This window comes from Accipiter gentilis, chromosome 19 (genome assembly GCF_929443795.1).
Source record: "Accipiter gentilis chromosome 19, bAccGen1.1, whole genome shotgun sequence".
NCBI lineage: Eukaryota > Metazoa > Chordata > Aves > Accipitriformes > Accipitridae > Astur > Astur gentilis.
Window position 1 is genome coordinate 8,852,177 of NC_064898.1, and position 20,195 is coordinate 8,872,371.

Below are 20,195 nucleotides of genomic sequence, written 5' to 3' on the forward strand. Positions count from 1 at the left end.
GCCCTTCCCTCAGGGCAGACCCCAGCAGAGGGTTCTTCCGCCCGGGGACGGGCCGTCGCAGAGCCCGCAGGACCTGAACGCTTCCGAGACCTCTACCCTAACCCAGTATGGTTGCGCTTGGGGCGGCTCCCCGTGCGGGCGGGTCAGCCTGCGAGGGAGCCGAGCTAGCAGGGAGCTTCTGGGCGGCTGATCCTCTCAGGCAGCGCAGCCCGCTGGTACGCGTCTGTCTCTGCAGACGCAAAGACCGATCTCTCGCGGTCTGAAGCAGCTTCGCTTGTGATGCCGGAGCTGGAAGGGAACAACAACGCCCGACGGCAGCGACACGCCATGGACGGACTCGGCCGCCCCACGCCCGCGCACGACAGCGCATGCGCGTCCCCGTCCCCCGCGTCCAACAACAAGCAGGAGCAGTGGCGGGGAAGGCAGCGCGGGCGACGGTGGGCGGGGCTTTCCTCAGGGACGTTACAACTCGCCGAGGTTGGCGGCGGCGCCATTTTGAATTGGCTGAGGGTCGGAGGCGGTGGTTGCTGCACCGGGCTCCGCGTCCCCTGAGAAGACCAGCGAGAAAGGAGCGAGTTCTGAATATGGCAGCGAATAGGAACTTGAAGCAAGTGCGGATCGAGAATAGCTCCCCGGCGGCGCCGCTGGGCATGGTGGGGGGCGGTGGCGGCAACCTGAAGGGATTGCGGGGCCTAGAGTCGGAGAGTGAGGCAGCGGCGGCCATGGCGCTAGTGCCGAGCAAAGAAGGTGGAGATGAAGAGCAGGAGGTTGGGTTCACCATCGATATAAAAAGCTTTCTCAAACCTGGCGAGAAGAGCTACACGCAGCGCTGCCGGCTGTTCGTGGGGAATCTGCCTACTGATATCACCGAGGAAGATTTCAAGCGCCTCTTCGAGCGCTACGGGGAGCCTAGCGAAGTCTTCATCAATCGGGACCGTGGCTTTGGCTTCATTCGCCTGGTGAGGATTCGCGCGAGCCTCTGTGGCTGCCCCGTAACCCGGGGGCTGCCTTTGCAAGCGGGAGACTACTGCCCCTTGCTGCGCCCCCCCTCCCCGCCTTTCCTTGTGCGGCCGGTGTAAAAAAAGACAGCATCTGCTCCTCATGCTTTCTCGTTGCTGCTAGCGCTGTTCCCTCCGCTTCCTCTTCCTTCTTCTCCCCCCCCCCGCCATTTACCTCCATACATCTAAGCCAGAGGCCTGCTTTTTGTGAGCAGCCTTCCCAGCCCCTCGCGTCTAGGTTCCTGCCTCACTACGCGGTAGTCCGCTGGTTTCAGGGCCCCTCCGTCACTTACCGTTTCTGTGCTGCTATCACGGGTATTCCTACAGCCTGTTATTTTAAGTGAATGGAAGATGTGGGTGCGCGATCTGCTTTGTTCGTGTCATACCTGTATAAAGACTTTACTTATTTAACTGGGAGAATTTATCATGCTTTAGGACTAGAAAAAAATCCTTTTTTTTATGCAGAAGCGAATTTCAGCCTGTACAGTTCATTATAAGTTTCGTCTATGAAAACACAGTTAATTTTAAAAATTGTACGGGATTGTTTCGAAATACCACTGCTCACACATTGTGAGAAAGAACATGTAATCTCCACATTGCAAAGAAATGGGACCCTGGGTAGTTTAAATTACTTGCGTCCAGATAAGACTGGATTTTTAGGGATAACACAATATTCGATCAAATATGCTGGAGTTGAGCATGCAAAAAAGGAATCATCTGAAAAGGTTATGATACTGTATTTAAATGTCAATTTAATGTGCAGGATTAGTTTTCGTGACAGCCATATTTAGAATGCACTGATTTATATCATTCTAGGAATAGCTTTAGGGTGCTTTGGGTGTCTCTAGTTATGATTTTTCCATATATTTTACTGGTTAGGATTTTTTTTCTTTTTGGTTGTCATCTTAAAGATAAGTGCTTGTGGCATTCTGCCATACATCTTGTACCCTGAGAATCCCCCAGCCTGAAATAGAAATTTTCTGGAGGAAGTGCAATATATTTACATGTCATTAGTTAGTTTAGTATGTAATATAGATTAGATACAGCTTTTATCTGACCTTTCCTCTTCCATTACGTTTAGGGAGTATGTTATTTTTTAACAATTTACCTAGTCAGTTGAACTGTGGAAAAAATGGCTACGATCTAAAGAATAATTTCTTTGAATGTAAGGGATTGCAGGTATCAAACTCGGTGAAAATCTCTGAAATGAGGAAAAAAGGGTAGTTACTGGTGCAGACTGTTTCATGGATGTGGGTGCAGAAAGCCCATAAATGTGAGGAGAACGAATACATGAGCAAAGAAGGTAATTTCATCATTTGTTGATGAAGTTCTAATTGGACATCCATTAAGAGTTCAACAGTGGTAATGAGCAAGTGTGATATTTTCATTTAAAACCAAAACAAAAACCCAAACCAAAATCCAAAACACCTTAGATCCTGTAGTGTAATCTTTGAAAATACTGTTTACTACTATACGGAGCTAGGGATGCAGAATATAAACATTTGAGTAGGTAAATATAAAAAAGCATCAAGTTTTCATCTCTACTGAAAGCCTTTACAGAGCAGCACAAATGTATCTGTCATAATGAGAATTTGTTAAGTCCTCTAATGTGCAACAAAAATTTGCACCTATGTTGTTTTTTAGAGTAAATCATAAGGGATGACAAATGTGTATTTTTTTTTTTCAGTCAGCAGACAGGAACTTTGGTGGGCTTTTTTGGGATGGGAGCGTTGGGAGGGAGGTTGAATGACCCTGATGCTAATGTGCTCAAGTTAAGGAAAAAAACTTTGCTACTTTTCGGTGGAGGGGTGAAGGGGGGGGAGGAACACAAAAGTGATACCTGTTTTTTAAAATAAAATATAAAAAATATTTTATATCTTGACAAAGGAATCTAGGACACTGGCTGAAATAGCAAAGGCAGAACTTGATGGTACTATTTTGAAGAGCAGACCACTTCGAATTCGATTTGCTACACATGGAGCTGCCCTAACTGTCAAGAATCTTTCACCTGTGGTTTCTAATGAGCTGCTGGAACAAGCATTCTCTCAGTTTGGGCCAGTGGAAAGAGCTGTTGTTGTAGTAGATGATCGTGGCAGAGCTACAGGAAAAGGTTTCGTAGAGTTTGCAGCAAAACCTCCAGCACGGAAAGCTCTAGAAAGATGCAGTGATGGGGCATTCTTGCTAACAACGTAAGTTCACAGGCTTTTGTTTGAATTTGTGCGAGTATATGTTTCTGATGTGAAAGAAAACTGCATTCATGAGTATTCCCTTGTTCTTATTTTATTTTCAAATTATGAAAGCCATGAGGCAGGAAGTTAAGCTGTTTTACATGAATACTCCTGAATTTTTTTTTTTTGTGAGGAGACCCGTCTTCTTCCTCATACTGTTTATAAGACTTGTAATTACCATATGACATTCTGATACTGACATTTTGCTTTTCCTTGTCAATATGTAATATTACTTTTCCTTCTCTATATAGTAGGACTTTTTCTAGTGAGACTTTATTTTTATTAATTGCACTCTTTCTGATCCTGGTAACAATGTGACAAAATAATATACCTCTGTTTAGCAAAACAGTGCGCTACATTGCTGATAACTTCTGTAAACTCAGGGAAGTGTTCCTATGTTTATTTCTGTCTCAGAGGTTTTATTTGTGGCTTGAAAGGCCAGAAGTACTTTTTTTTTTTTTTTAAATGAAGACTTAGATTCTGCAGGAGTTTGTGGCAACAATCTCTGGAAAACTTTCTATTTCAAGGGCAAGCAAGCTTGCAAATTACAGCACTTCTCTCTTGCATCTTATATTTCTGTTCTTGCTGAAGGAAGTTGTTAACTCCTGTGCTTGAACACAATAACTAGTGATGTTTTCAAATGCTTTCTTAAGGACTGTGTAAAATGATAGATGTTGAGGGTTTTTTTTTTGTTGTTTGTTTGTTTTTGATTCTCATTTGGGAAAATAAGGCTGTGGTTCCACAGCATGAGAGCTTGCTGTCATCAAATTGGGGAACTTGCAAGTTTTTTTTCTCTTTCTGCCCTGGCTGTGCTGTTGATCTTTTATCCGCTTGAGAACTTTTTGATACTTCCATAAGCCACTTCTGATCGTTGAAACAACAGAAAAGTATTAATCTGTTTTTGTTGGGTTCATTTTTGGCTGTTTAAGCATGTGAAGGTGCTTGCTGATGTGGGTGTTAGGAACATCAGGTCCAGCAGAGGGATAAAGCAGGAGAAAATGTTGCAAGGAGGAGATTGGGGAAGGGGTCTGGAACTCCATTTTCTTGTGATGATCTCCTAAATTTTGTGTGTCACTGAACTGACCTGGTAGCTATGTAGTAAATTCAATGTGAATATGCCTTTACTGTTATCTGTGCCAGCAATTTGTTCTTGCTCCCTGGGTTTTCTTGGCATTAGTGTTTGAATGTAAGCATGGTCAACCAAACAAGGGAACTAATCTAGTTCAGTGTTACATGAATGCTATTCTTGGCATGAGAGATGAGGCAGGGAAAAAAGCTGGGGTATGAGGGAGGGTGTTCTGGATAGATTAGCTGGATTGAAATGACCAGCTAACCATGGCCTGAGTGAATAAAAAGCACTTGATCTTTGTCTTGCTTAGGTGGCTGACATGTTCCCTAACGCACAGTTGCAAAGATAATTAGCATGAATCTGCTGCCATGATACTTTGATGTTTTGCTTCAGAATCTAAAATTTTACGTTTTTAGCTGAAAACTCTTTGCCTCATCAGAAGACAAATCTTTAAATTCATGGGCTAAATATATCAAAACCAGGCATTTTAAATACTAATTTAGAGATTTAAAATTGTTGTTTTAAAATAACTTGTTAATACCACAGTTCAGTTGCATTTAAATAACAGAGCTGCCAGCAATTGCCATGCGGAGAACATCAGGAGAAACAGTTGCTGAGTTAGTTGTGTGCTCTGTGATTCCAGACTTCATCTTTTTCATCTGCGCTCGATGCCCAAAGTTTTCGTTTTCAGCTGTTGATGTTGTTAAAATATATTGATTTTTTTTCTGTGAAAAGATCTGTGAAGTGACATAAAGGTGTGGAACATAATAAATAAGCGCTAGCATTTTGCAAATAGTGTCTCTAGCTGTTTTCTTACCACTTTAAGGTGTGTATTATAGGCTATGCTCCCAAGACTGATGCAGAGACCTTTTTACGAAATTCAGGATCCTTATACTGCTATCCTTGGCAGTACTGGCTAATAGTTGTCTCTGATTACTACAGATAATGAGAATTCAAGGAAGGTATTTTCAAAGATGAATTAGGATTCTGATTTGTGAGAGTATGGTTGTTCAAAGAAAGGGTTTTAAATAACTTAAGCAGAAATGTTTTTCTATATCACTGGAATATTAATGCCAAATTGTCAAGCTGTTTTCAATTGCAGAGTAAGTTTCAAAAGTGACTTTTAATATTCTGTGGAAATCTAAATAGGCTGTGTTGTTCTCTTTTGGGTTTGTTTGATGCTTTCCTAATATAATCATGGCCCCCATCTTACCTCACTGACGAAAACGAAAAGGTAGTTCTTTCCTATTTTGTAATTGTTTGTAGATGGTTTTGAGATTTTTTTTTTTTTAATCTTTAAATACTTCATAGGAAACAGAACTACATGAAGTATGTTGTGGTTTCTAGGCAGAATAGTTGGTTTTGTGTATAGAAACAATTATTTTCAAAGGTAATTCTTCATATTGGGATTTATTGGATTCTATGATTTAAGAAGAATTTGCAAGACAGGCATTATAGATAACATGTTAGCTTTCTGGAGTGCTTCCTCAAAATACTAAAATAACTTTAACTACTTCATTTATGATTTAATTATTAAATTGAACCTGTCTTCCAGAACACCTCGACCTGTTGTTGTAGAACCAATGGAGCAATTTGATGATGAAGATGGGCTCCCAGAGAAGCTAATGCAAAAAACACAACAGTATCACAAGTAAGTTGTGTTCAGCTTTATTTTATAAAACATGATTGATGTCCTTAGCTTGGTAAATATATGCTAATTTTTTTTTTTTGAGTTTGTGTAACAGGAAGTAGTGTTTTGTATGTTGTGCTGTTTTGTGTCAAAGGATTAAGTAGGACCTTGCCAAGATTTCCTAATCATAGTAAAATTCAGACTTGACTTGTTGGTTTAACATTCTGTGCATTTACTAAAGTAGGTAGATTTCCTGGCCTGCACTAAAATCAGTTAAAACTTGTTGCCAGCCAAGCTATAGTCTTTTTATGGATTAGGGGTGTGGTCTAATCCTGCAGAGATTTGTATACCCACAGATTTTTTTGTTCTCTGAATAGACCCTTAATTGATTGTAAAGTCAGTGGAGTATAAATCTTTGTAGCTTCCATGGTTCAAATAAAACTTTGCACATAACGTGAGAAAGTGAGTCTTGATCATGAGGTGGAAGAGAAGTCACCTAATCCAATAATATTGAAATTCAATTGCCATTTAGAAATCACACTGAAGCTAAAGTGTTCACTCTGGTAAGGCTGTAGAATACCTCTTTTTAAAAATGTGTCACTATTATTTACAATATTAGTGTCAGAATGTGAAATACAATGTTGGCACCTTTTAATGTTTAGAGATTGTGGCTAATATTCTGAGCTGTCTAGTAAGCTTTGATATTTATTTAAATAAGTGGTTTTATGAATTGACTGCTTGCTTTAGAAGGCTGAACACAGTTAATCTAGTGTTGCGGTTTAGTATTTTGTACCAATGTAAACATGAATTTTTATCTTAAAATTATATGAATTGAACAGATCCTTATTTGCACAATTTTTCTGATCACTCTTAACAGCTGAATTAAGCTTTGACTGGTTTAGAATGTAGTCATCTGACAGGTTGATTTAAAGTCTGATCTACCCTTGAAGTGATTATTTATAAATTCTTTGGCAGTTACAGCTGTTGATCTAAATGTCTTTTTCTGTACGTTTTAACTGCAAAATTTTTATTAGGGAAAGAGAACAGCCACCACGCTTTGCTCAACCTGGAACGTTTGAGTTTGAGTACGCTTCACGGTGGAAGGCTCTTGATGAGATGGAAAAGCAACAGCGTGAACAGGTTGACAGGAACATTAGAGAAGCCAAAGAGAAACTAGAGGCAGAAATGGAAGCAGCTAGACACGAGCATCAGCTAATGCTGATGAGGCAAGGTAAAATCAGATAATTTACTAGTATTAAATTTGTTTTGTCACAGATTTTCTTTGTGTAGCATATTGAGCTGTATGCTAAACATAGAGATTTTGCAGATGCTATTTAATTAAATGCATTGAACTGAGAAAAAGGAAGTAATATTACTCCTTACACATATTCCTTGATGATTTGCAGAGATGAATTAAGAAGCTGAGAAAGCAGTCATTGTCTAGTGTTTTCTTCACTTCTTAAATTTGTCTAGTGTAAGCAGTCATCAGTAAAATTATTTTCCATTTTTGGTGTTGCTTATGGTACTAGATAAGACTAAGTACTGTTTGTGGGCCATGTGCAGGAAAAAATAAAAAATTATAGATAGCTTGTATGTCTTTTGGCTGTTCTGTGCACCTCTGGTATGATTTTAAATGTTCCAGTAGCTAATGTTACTTTTTTCCCCTTTGAAACCCAGCTGAGAAGTCTGATGTGTGCATAGTATTGTCTGTATGTAACAACTCAACTCACAGTTGCCGTGAATTTCAGTCATTCTTGAAATTTTCAGATCATGTATCCCTCTTTTGTAATTGTTTGGACATCTTGTCTTCTGCTAGTGTTGAGGGGACGGGGAAGTCCTAGCAGTTGCTTTCAAGCCCTATCTTTAAGAATAGATCTGGAGTGTTTCTTGAGCAGAGAGGACAGTAGCAGGGCAAGTATCTGGTACTTTCTGCTTGTTAGTCTTCTCCCCAAAACATGGTTTTCTCACAATGCTGTGGGCATGTAATCACTGCTTTCTAGTTCAGAACTATTGAACTATTACCTTGATTTTAGTTCCCTCTGTATGACTGCTAAATTGCAAGACTTGAGTGGATAAAGTTTAAATATATTGCAGATCTGATGGAAAGTATCTCAAGGTTTGTTGCATGAATAAAACACCAAAGTATTTTTTTTTTAAAATCTGAATTTAAGGGAGATCATGGCTAGCTAAAAAAATTCTTATCCCTCAGAGTGTTAGATCATAAGACAGTGCAATAACTAGCTTGATAGGCTAAATAAGAGTTCCTTGTCATTTTAAAGGGATTTGAACTTCTTGAGAGTCCAAGTAGTTGGATGCATTTCAAAACTTAAACCTGGATAACTCATACAAGCTGTCTGCTGCAATTATTTGGCTTTATTTAATGCTCACTCTTAAGAAAGGACATTTTTGTTGGTAGTACAACTTCCCTGTGTGAGACTGGTTTATCTTAATTTTTTCTGCTGACTTGAATGACATGTTGAAAATATTTATATTAGCTGGATTAGAGTATTCACTAGGTTGGTGGAATTAAAACACCTAAATGTTTGGGTATCGTAGTCCTTTTAAAATTTGTTTTAAAACATTTTCATAACTGGAAAAGAGATTAAAAGGAGCATATTTCAGTTTTTACATAGTATTCTTAAATTTACTGCAACTGAAAGTTGTCATTAGGAAAAAGTTTATTTAGCCTGTTTTTTCTAAATAGGCATGCTTGCTTTTAGTGTGAAACCATACTGTTTATATAAGATCTTGTACTGAAATACAGAGCATAATAAAATAAAAAACTGTTTTGAAATGCCGGATAGTTATTGCAGCACCTGAAATGACAACTGTCAAGTTGGTTCTTGGTTTATTTTCCAAGCAAAAAAATGTTAAAGCATTTGGTTTGCATGTAAGCATAGGTATATCTTACATGTGAGGAATGTGAATGTTAATGTGATTAACAGCAATGCCTATAATACGCAGTACAACCCCTCCTTTTCAATTAGACACACATTTTAAATTTTGTGTATATGTGTGACTGATATTGGTAAAGATGGTTCAGTGCTGAAAATACAGGTTGGCTAAATTTACCATTCACTTAACTAATTGTTAATATTTGACAGTCCCAATGATCCAGTTCTAGAACTTCTACTCTTCACTTTTTTAGAATTTTTCCATCTGTTGCCTGTACTTGAAGGCAAGGCTAGGGATTACTTTTTCTTTAAATTAGCATGCCTTAATCGTGTTTGAAACTGCAACAAGGTGACAGTGGCCTGTTTATTAAGATAGCAAAGGTCTTGATGGTACAATGTGGGAGAACAGTTTAGGTATGTTTTATGGATATTAGAGTTTCCTTTAAGGACATTGTGAAGGAAAAATATTCCTTTTTTTTTTTGAGTGTCTATTAAGCTCTGCTTTTATATCGAAAAGAGAATTACTCCTTCCATTAAAGAGCTACTAGAATATGAATGCTTTTGGTCCTAATATTCCAGAGAGGAAACATGCTTTTTTGTTAGAGTGGGAGGAGGGTTTTTTCCTTCCCTGTCTGGTTAACAGAGTACTTCTCTTTGGTACCAAATAACTTGGAATTTTGTTCAGCTAATTAGATTTCTGCTTATTCACCTGCAGATGTTTAATTTGTCAAGCTCTAGGGGTTAGTAAACATTCCTTCTGTTTTAATCTTGTCAACTCTGCAGCTTCAGTGTGTATGAAAATAATGTGTTTTTTTCTCTTGTATTTCTTTTCAGACGTTAGCTGCTTCTAAATCTTGCTGGTCTGAATAGTGTCTCTGGGTATAAGTTCAGACCATGCCAAGAATATTAATTATGTTAATGAGAGTGCATCACAGGGTTTTTAAGAAAGATGCAGTGAAACTTTTGACGCCTCAGAACCTAGAATTAATATTTTTGTACACCTGATGCACAAAACAGATTTAAAGGTGTATTGAAGTATTTTTTCTGAAATATGAAATGCAATATATTAATTTTCAGGAGCTAAAAAGAAGATGGGAAGGCTGAGCTCACTAGAGTCCATATACTCCTGCAGGCGAAGGTTTTATAGAAATTCCTTTATGAGAGCTAGTATGACTTGAACTAAAACATGTTGGCTTAAGTACTCAGGTTTTTGTGGTGTGGTATTAATACTGAAGGTAGACTTCATTCTTTTGATATGTGTAATTTTTCACTTTTAAGTGTCATGTTTTGACAGATTGAGTCAGAAGTAATTTGTAAAGCAGAATATGGGTTTCCATGTGTAAGTAAATTGCCACGATGTTTCTGATCTATGTATTTGGTGGTATGCTTCAGATTTTTGTAAATATTCTCTCATAATGGTGGTTAAATAGTTTATGAAAATCCTGGAAAACGTGACTGAATTTAACTGAAAGCTTCATTCTTTATCAGTTACATGGAAGCTGGGCATTTGTTTTCCTTATTTAGAATCTGAAAAATCAGCAGCTAAACCAACTTCAAAATCTTTTCAGACTTGGTATTCCTGCTTGTAGGATTAACTTCAGAGGTGAGAGTATACTTTCACCTTCTGCCCTCTGCTTTGCAAAAGGTTGAGGATAAAATGAAGACCTTGCCATCTTTTAAGCACATGAAAGTGCAGAAGCTAATAATAATGCTTGGGTTTTTTTTTTTCCACAGCTGCTTTAGTGCAGCTTTTTCCTATTCAGAAAAAGGGCCTGTGTCCAACATGTGTTAGTCCAGAATTACTATCACTGCAGATCTTTCAATATGAATGGCTCTGTGCACAGCCCGAACTTGTAGATCTATATTTTCATCTGGCTAGTAAGGCTTTGTGCCAAGATTCTACCCTTGTCAAATGGTACTGGATCATAAGTTGGTATGTTGAACTTTAAAATACTAACAATTTCAGGAAAGGCAATAATCAGAAGTGTGCTGTGGAAAAAAATTAAGAGGACACTGGGAAAAGTAAGACTCTACACCTTAAGAATAAAGGGGAGTAAGTGATAAATTTGTAGCAATTAGTGGTAAAGAGAAAGTAGGAAATGCTGTGCCAGTGTATTAACAGAAGAAAAAGGGAATGCTATATAAGTATGGAAGAACAAAGAACTGAAAAGGAAATCTTTTTCCACAGTGGACAATACTGAGCATAGAATGGGTCAGTTCTTGATCTCAGTAATATGCTGAAACAACTTAAAGGTTAATAAAAAAAAAAAAAGTGCACTTGTACTCTGAAATAATCTAAAAGCTATTTAAAAAAAAGAAGTATGCTTGTGGTGTGGTGCTCCCTGAGTATCAGGATAACAGTGGCCAAGTCTTCTATGGTAAGCACAGCTGGAAAGAAGCAGCCCTCAGACTTTGTGATTTGAATGAATCTTCAATGTAATCATATTCTATTGAAGTGTGAAATGTGTTAATTTCGCAGAAGAGATTGGAAAAGCAAGCCTGCAAAATGTGCTTGAGAAAGGAGTTCTAATATCAATAAGGATGCTGTGAGAATAAGAAAATTATAATCTGCTTTGTTAGAAAAGAAAACAAATACATGCTATTTTGCTGAAATGTACTGGTCATTGTAGTTGGGTTTGGACATTAAAAGGTTAAGTTGTAATACATGCTGATGCAAGTTTGAGGAAAGTGATTTGCATAGCTAAAAAGATGCTTTAATTAGTATGGTGCAGAAATGCATAGAGAAATGTGTGGAGTAGTTGAACTAAAGCCTGAAAGGCTTATAATAGGGGGTATAGTGGAATGTTCCTCATGGTGTCTATAATGTCACGTGGCCAATATCCTGCAAAGATAGAAAGGGCAAACAACTGCTTTCTAACAATTAGGAAAGATAGAATTAATATTCATTGAAGAAAGCATAAATTTCCAGGCAGCAATCAATAAAGTGACTAGTCAGAAACCAGTACAGCAAAAGTAATTACTAATAGTTGTGCCCTGCATTTTAAGAGCATTTTAAATGCTTTTTAAGAGGATCCATCTGTTCCTTTCTGGTAGTGTTGAAAGATAAGTCATTTGTAAATTGCTATAAGCTGGGTCATGATAAATCTCTGTGGCGGCTTGGATTATACGCACCTGAAGTTCTTATAACTTTTTTCTGATGTATGCTATGCAGTGGTCTGCAATGAGTAGTGCATAGTATAAGCCCATATATTTTGTACCAGTTTTCTTGCTAGTGTGACTTTAGCAGTAGAAAATTGATACCTTGCCGTAGATGTAAAACCAGGATGCGATTTAAGAGATTTAGAGTTTTTTCTCCTTTGCTTTGTTTGAGGAATTCAGATTTCTGTTTCCATTACCCACTTCAGAGGCTTTGCCGGTCCTGTACCTTTCCATGTTTCTGTGAGCCATGGATCCCAATGTGTTTTTTTCATATATTAGACTTAGCTTTATGGGAAGAAACTAGTTCAATGCGTTGAGAAATTTCTTTAAAAATTGAATGTTAGAACTGTAATCTGACAGTAATAGCAATTTTTTTTCTGTTGCCACGTTGTTGATTGGTGACTTTTATCTTTATTACGTTTTTAATCCTGTTAGATCTTATGCGCCGTCAAGAAGAATTGAGGCGTTTGGAAGAACTTAGAAATCAAGAACTTCAAAAACGCAAGCAGATACAATTGAGGTATTTTGTCTTCTACTGTGCAAAGGTGTGGCATGCAGCTGCTGTAGGCCTGCATGAATTTAGATACTCTAGCTTGTAGAGCTTGCTTTTGATACCAAATAAAAATTTCTGCTGCTAAAAAGTTGACTTTCAAAAGCCTAATGTGTGATGTTTCTGTTAATGTTCTTGAACAGAAAAGCAATGGCTTATGCTTATGTAAGAGAATGATTTCAGGTATTTCTTGAATTTTTTCATTTATTTCAGCTCTACTAGTTCTGTTGTAAATTTCTGAGCTTTCTAAATAGTGTAGAAGTTTCATAACAATTTTTTTCGTTTCATGTAATTTATTTTAACCTTGTGACACAAGCACAGCTGTAATAGATATATGAATGTGCTTCTGAGATTTATGGGCAGGTGATCTGCATGTGAAATAGTAGCATTGCAAATGTATAGTCTGACATGAGATTTTTGGGGGTATTTTCACATGACATTCTGGTATGTTGCAAACAGTTTTTAGTTTAAGATCTGATTCATACAAATACTTGTTTCTATGCATCTGCTAAAACAAGAAAATAAGAGATAGTATCATGTTGATGGAGTTTATACTTTTATGTTAAATATCACAAGAAATATAGATGAGAAACAAGAACAAAACACAAAACATTTTGCAGAGTTAAAAAAATGAGTCTTTTGGCAGTATTGAAATGTTTTAATACATAGTAACTTGTTAAGAAGTGGAGTATTTTAACCTGCTTACCAATATGTAGCCAGAAGAACAGTTATAGAATGGACTGGTATTGTGATTACCTGTATTCCAGTTTAAAAAAACAAATCACAAATTTCAATAATATTCAAACCCATCAGGTGGAGTAGATTAGTGCCTTACACCATATATAAAAATAAATAAATAATGACCAGGGTTTTTATATATTTGATCCTATCTCCTGAGACTGAGTACAAGCCTGAACAGGTCAAGAGTCTAAGTTGACATAGTTTTTGAAAAATATTCTAGACACGAAGAAGAACATCGGCGTCGTGAAGAAGAGATGCTACGCCAGAGGGAACAGGAGGAATTACGACGACAGCAGGAGGGAGGATTTAAGCCAAATTTCATGGACAATGTAAGTAAAATTCTGTGAAGAAAGTCCAAATTGTAAAAGAATTCTTTTTTATTCTAATATTTTTACATACTAGCTATTAAGCTGCTGCCGCCTTGTTTCCTGGTTTTCCTTCAGTATTCCATCATTCTCATGAATGGAGTGGTAGAAATTTAATAGTGTAGTTGTTCTCTTGTATGATGGCATCACTGTTATTTTTCCTACAAGCTGGTGGTGTAACACTTCAGTTAAATGAAGGTGTTCAGATAATAATTTGCCTTTTTTATTTGGGAAATGAATTTTTCCAATAAAATAACAGAATTTTTTGGAGTGGGAGGCCAAGGGAATAAATTATGTTTCCCTGAGGAGGTGCCCTAGTTTGACTGAAGGTTTAAATTTTAAACCAGTTCAGGCTGTTAAGCTTATTTGAATTTCTTGTTTTGATTTATGCTTAACTTACTAGGAATAATACACTTCAGAAACAAAATGGGCAGTGTTAACTTCATATGGAGCCTAAAATCACTCTCTCCTTTGACCCTACTGTAAAAGTAGATGAGGAAAACCTCAAAGTCTTTACTAAAGGTGACCGAAAGATTATAAAGGTGGAAAAGAAAATTGTCCGCTGCTATAATTTCTACATTATTTATATTAGTAATTTAGGTGTGCTCTGCCACTGAAGATGCATCCTGCAGGACTAGCAAAACATTGGTATCAGAGGAGTCAGCTTCTAAATTTTCATGATGATCTGTTTTGGTTGAGGGCATGATTATTTTTTTTGTACCAACCAAAGCAGTTAAATGAACGCAACCTGTATTGTGAATGCTTTAGTTTCATGTGAGAAGGATACGTTTTACTGTTACAGCTGTTCTTGGTGAGGAAGCAATGAGTAAGTGATCCACACAGTGCTCTTTTACATTATTATAACAACTGTAATCTGCAGGAGGGAATTTTGCTCCCCTTTACAGGTACCACTTGATACGTAAATCAAAAATAAACTGCTGGTTTCTCAGCTACTTTCTGATTTTGTGTTTTGTGAAAGAAATACCGATCTTACATTCTATACCATAACGTTTTCTGTAGGGCTGAGAAGAATATATTATGTATGTTCTGAGACATACTAGGAGAAGTTAGAAAATAAAAGATTTCCTGTTCTCAGCAGGATATTTTTTCCCATCCTCTGCCCCTTAGTGTTTTTAATAAAGATGGGGAGGAAGCAAAATTGTTCCTTTGATGTTACTAACAGCTATCAGATGATTTTGCTGATTGTGTTTCGAGAAACTTTGCAGCAGAAAACAGTCAATCATTTATTTCCATATGTGCTCACACTGTAAGAGAAAACTGCTTTCAGCATGTCTTTTCTTTGGGGTGATGAAGATGAAGAATTCAAAACTCATAATGTCCTTCAGTGTGTTCCCACATATCATTAAACATACTTTGTGAAATAGCATATAACAATTGTCTGATGTAATTTAGAAATAGCATTTATTGATTGTGACTTCTGTAGTGCCAAATATGAAATTTCATTTTACCATAATACCTTCATGTAGCATCCCTTGGGGTAGCCTGATTTTCTGACCCTATAAGCTACATGTCAAAATCCTCCTGTGGCTGATCTGTGAGACCCATGCTACTTGCTGCAGAGAGCTGCAGGAAGGGGAAGCTGGGGAGCCAACTCACAGGCTTGAGATGGTAGTAGCTCTCTGTTTCCATTGCTGTTAGGAGATTGCGGCCTATATCCTATAGCTTGGGGTGCTGGGGAATACTAGGTAATGCTGGCCACAGCAACCTCTACTGGTTTTCTTGTTGGAGCTGTCTTGATGTTGTTAGTTAGCCTCTGTGCTTGAATTGCTTGCCACAGTTTGGCCATCCTCGTGCTTATCTGCATCTTTAAATTCCTAACTCTTGTGTGAATAGGAACTGTTCAAGTTAGTGTGCTGGACATAGCAAAAATGTAGTGTAAGAAGGGAAGAGGAGTGGTTCAAATGGAAAGCACTTCAATCACTATATGTGTTTTTTGTGACTTTTATACAATGAAATTTTTTTGGGGGGAAAGGTAAAGGTGGAAGAGTGTAGCTTTCCCACCGAGCTGCATTGCTGGAATTTTGCGTTCATCTGGAACTAATTAATACACTGCAAGAATGTATAGATGTAGCTGTGCAGTGACAACCCTACCAAAAGTCTTGTAAGTTTTATAAAGGAATATATAGTACAGGTGTTATTTTCTGAATGTTATGTGAAGTTGAAGTGGCATATACAATAATTAAAAAAAAATAAATGTTTCCTGTAGTATTCAGACTAGTCTTTAGTGTTCTGGTCATGTTGACTTAAGTTTTACTACTATGTCCTTTGAACTTTAAAAGAGGAAGAATTGAAACAAAATTGTAAGTGATGTATTTAGCAACTGTTTCTAATAAGGGCAGCTCTGTAACCCTAAGGATGGCCTATCATTTTATAGGTGTTCATTTTAACATGTCTTTAGATAATGGTACTGAAGTTGTATAGTGTGAACGGGAATTGAAAAAGCCTTTGCATTTTGCAGCAGAGAAGAATTGTAGACCTTTTCAGGAGATTGCAAAATGATACATCAAATCTTTTCTCAATTTAGTAGAATTTCTTATACAACTAATTTTTTTTAGTTATTCTTACTAATACTTGTTTACGGTGAACAGACTCCCATCTACTTCTAGTCTCAGATTACCATTGTACATACACTGAAAAAAGTTACTCCCTGTTTTAAAAGTTGCTTCATGGTAAAAATTGCAATTTATGATACTGGTGGATAGTTTTTACCATATCAGGTCTTGATAAACTCTTCTGGCATAATCGTTATAACATATTGTAGTCTTCTGCCAACGATGTATTTAGAAAGAAAATAATAATTGTTTCTAATCCTTGTTTTTGTTTCTTAAAAGCTTTGAAAAGTAAGCTTCCTTCACTTATATCCTATCCCCTTTTACTGTTCAGTATAAAAGAAGGACATAAATGGTAAGTGCAATGACAACCAGAATTGGAACCTCTCATATAAGGCTGCAGCATTAGGCTTTCTTGTTTAAAATTTCTTTCTGTATCTTTTCCCTAACTTGTTAAACTTTGATTTTTCAGTATAACTCCTTTGAAAAATGTCTTGTAATCAGGTTTAATGCAGTTACCAGTTACTTGGTTTAGTTGCAGATGATAAAAATATTTTCTGTGAGGGGATTTCTCTTCCTGAGGCATTCTTATTCATGGTCATGTTGTACATTAAAGATTTGGTTGCATTGATTGTTAATCTAATGGGCAGCCTAGTGATACCTAAACAATTTATTAATCTAGTTATGTGATCTCTAGTAGATAAGTTATTGATCAACACTTTCGTATTGGTTAGGGGTTTCACTTGCTTTGTAGAAGTCAGTTAGTTGAAATCTGCTGTTCCAGCTCAATATATATGCATTCTAATTTCACAATAGCTTAATCAGGAAACTTGCTTTCCTGTAATATTTGGCTAATTAATTTTTATTTTGCATACGTATTTCTTGCTGAAAGAGGAGCGTGCTGATGGTGATCGGAATCAATATTTTATTTTTCAGCAGCACAAATATTTAAAAATAAAATATAGTACTTCTAATGCTAGTAATACATTAATTATTCAAACTGTGCAATGGTTACTATCCAATTGTGAATGACTTACATAGTTAAAGCTCAGAGCCAAATAATTCACGTTCCAGGAACTACTTCTATTCACGTCACCAGCTTAGAAGAGTGAAAAGAGAGTGATTTGGATTTAGTGTGATAAAATAGTTTTCCTGTGTCTACAAAAGAGAACAAAATATATAGGAGTTGTAGTTTTATGGTGCACAGGTTTAATTCTGTAGTAACTGCAAAATAGTGTCAGCTTGGTATTGTACTTAATGAAACAATAGCTGTGATACTGGCCTGCAGCTTACACGTCTTCTTACTGATGGTTAAAAGAGGGAGTTTAGATTTTTGGATGTCATTGTCCTCTCCCCTTTAAGGAAGCTCCCCCTTTTTCAAGTGTAACTCGCATTTGTAAGGAACTGTTTCTTGTGAGTTAATCAGTTTCAACTTCTGAATGCTTACTGTTTTTTCATGCAAGACTTTGTATATTACTTGACTTTTTTTAAATCTCCTAGTCTTTTCAGGAATTATTTGTAGATGTTTTCTGGTGCTCCTTTAATTTTTCTTACACAGAAGCACTCCTACTCAAGTATCTTGTGTAAGTATCAGCATAAAGTGACACTCGCTGATGCAGTGGAGATTGCCTCAACAGCAGAGATTGTAGTGGACTTAGATCAAAAGCTGTAAGACAGATGAAAGCAAGGGAGTAAAAAAGTACATCCCCAAACAATGACAAAGTTCATAGGTTCAGGAATGCCGGAAACTTGATTGAAAAAACCTCACATATTTAGCTTTTGTTCTAAGAGTTTTGTCCTTCTTTGGAGCAGTTCATGAATGTAGCTTCCCATTTCTTTATTATTTTGAGCCTACTAAGGTCTATCTTATCCCTCACTTGTACGTTCACTTGCAAGTTAAGTAGTAAACATTTTTGAAATGAGGCTATTGGATTTCCTTGGAATTCAGAAATAGTTTTCAGGAATAATAATTCAGGAATAGTTTTTTGCACTTCCTGGCTCTTAAGTGAATAGAACTGCATTTTTTATTCTGTCTTCTGATTCCATTACACTCAAAAGCCACAGTTATGCAAGAAGTTTGAATTTTCACTGAATGCAGAATTGTTTCCTGCCTTATTCAAAACTAAACTAAGGCACATTTCCAATAATAAATAAATTAATGAAAAATTCCAAGGATCTTTTAAAATTTGATCTGTTTTCTACTACTACTAAAATTTGGTTATTTTATCTTGACAGCCTAGTGTACTCAATGAAGCTGATGGTGGTGACGTTTTGTGAGGTTGTATGAATAAAGTCTCTGTTTCTTTAACTGCTGTAAAGCTAAGCTGCTTTATAAAAGCTCTTTTGTAGAGCTTCGTTGGGAGAGATGAATTGCCTCCTTATTGCAATCCAGCATACATACTTGTGGAAGAAGTAGTTCATGTTTGACACCTTAAAAGCCTTTTAAGGTAAAACTAGCTTGAAGAAAGGCAGATTATTAAATGTAGAACTAAAAGAAAAAACCAACCCGACAAAACATTCTTGCTTTCTTGGCAGTGGTTTTACCTCAGTGATCAAGTTCCTTCCTATGCATAAAGCAACCTAGGCTAGGCTTTTGAGCAAGCAGTGTATAAATATGCAGTTTGTGTTTTTGTGGGTGGTCTTAGCTTTGGCAGTAGCACTAATTTTTTTTTTTGTTTTTTGCAGGATTGCAGTGATATGTATCAGTAGACAGATACTTAAATCTTGCATTTCTTCTGTTCCTCAGTGTTTTAGATACTAAATTTGGTGCTTTAAGAATAATAATTCCTTAACAGGCCTTAAAATATTCACATTGTATTATTTCAGCCTTTAATTACATTGTCAGATATAAAAACTGTTTTAACGGCCATATCTGCTTTTAGTATGAAAAGACATTGCATAAAAATCAATGCAGAACTTCAGCCATCTTTTTGTAGCATATTATGTGTTTGTAGATGTAAACTGATGCTATTTGTGGAATAATATTTTATTGTTTGCAAGTATTTATTTCATGACTGTTTTAGGATGGCTCGTAATTGACTTTCTAGATTGTTTTTATGTGTATCAAGGATGCTACTTAAGGTAATTTTTCAGTAATGGAGCAAATAATCATTACAATGTTACATTTAATTTATAACTTTATATTTCAGTGTGTGTGAACTGTGAATATCTAGGGTAATGTGCTAAGTTTTCCTTGTGTTAGGAGACTAAAATCTTTTACTCTGCTGCCATCATCTTCTCATGTTTCCACAAAGTACTTGAGAACATACTAATATTTACTTCTTGTGAACTTGCAAACAAGTGACTGTTCATAAGTAATTTTTGTCCCTTAATGTGATGTCAAATGTGCATAAATCTCCAGTATGAATTTAGTTGTTGCGGTACTGCTTGTAACCATTCCCAGGTATGTTCTCTTCTAGAGTAACTGACAAGGAATTATTTTGTCCGTGTTCTTTAGTTTATCTGTTTTTGTTTGTAACTTAATTTTCTTTTAGTAAGACTGATCAAGAAACTAACACTCTTCAGATGCTTCATATGAAATGGCAGAATGACATCAGTCTTTGTCAGCCTTCATGAGGCATCAGATTTAGCAGATGCCATTTTTGTTTAAGCATTAATGAAAAGACTGCAAATGCCTTTGGTGTGTTTGTTTATAGAATACTCCATTTGCATACTTAGCTTCTATTTCCTGGGGTTTATAAATGAAAATAAAAAAAATTATTAAAGAGCAGATTTAATAAGCCTATATTCAATATTTTTAATATAATTTCTGAAAATTTTTCTGCTCACAAGTTTAAAAAAAAAATCTACTTACCTAAGTTAAGTTCCTCAAATACTGAGTTCTTCAGTTTTTCATCTTCTGACAAGTAAGAACGAAGCTTTTGTAAATAATTTAGTGAAAGCCGTTGTTAATGTTAAGTGTTTGGTAAATGCCCTACATATTTTGAAGAAACTAAAATTAATGCTTGCCTTAATAATTTTCATTTTTTCT

At 36.6% G+C, this 20,195-nt stretch overlaps 1 protein-coding gene across 9 annotated transcripts in view; it reads left to right on the forward strand.

The window, feature by feature from the left end:
* The first annotated feature begins 353 nt into the window (after window positions 1–353).
* Window positions 354–20,195, forward strand: part of PSPC1 (paraspeckle component 1) — a 65,991-nt gene continuing 46,149 nt past the window's right edge. For 8 of the 9 annotated variants that reach the window (XR_007508802.1, XR_007508805.1, XR_007508801.1 and 5 more), the window contains exons 1-6: window positions 354–959; window positions 2,886–3,187; window positions 5,851–5,946; window positions 6,960–7,156; window positions 12,414–12,498; window positions 13,490–13,598. Coding sequence is in view for 4 of the 9 variants with exons in the window: in XM_049822810.1 (XP_049678767.1) it covers window positions 369–959; window positions 2,886–3,187; window positions 5,851–5,946; window positions 6,960–7,156; window positions 12,414–12,498; window positions 13,490–13,598 (1,380 nt within the window). In the remaining 5 variants the exon portion in view is untranslated. Of the gene's footprint in view, window positions 960–2,885; window positions 3,188–5,850; window positions 5,947–6,959; window positions 7,157–12,413; window positions 12,499–13,489; window positions 13,599–18,439 lie in introns of all 9 variants that reach the window. The other variant, XM_049822812.1, reaches the window with a different exon arrangement.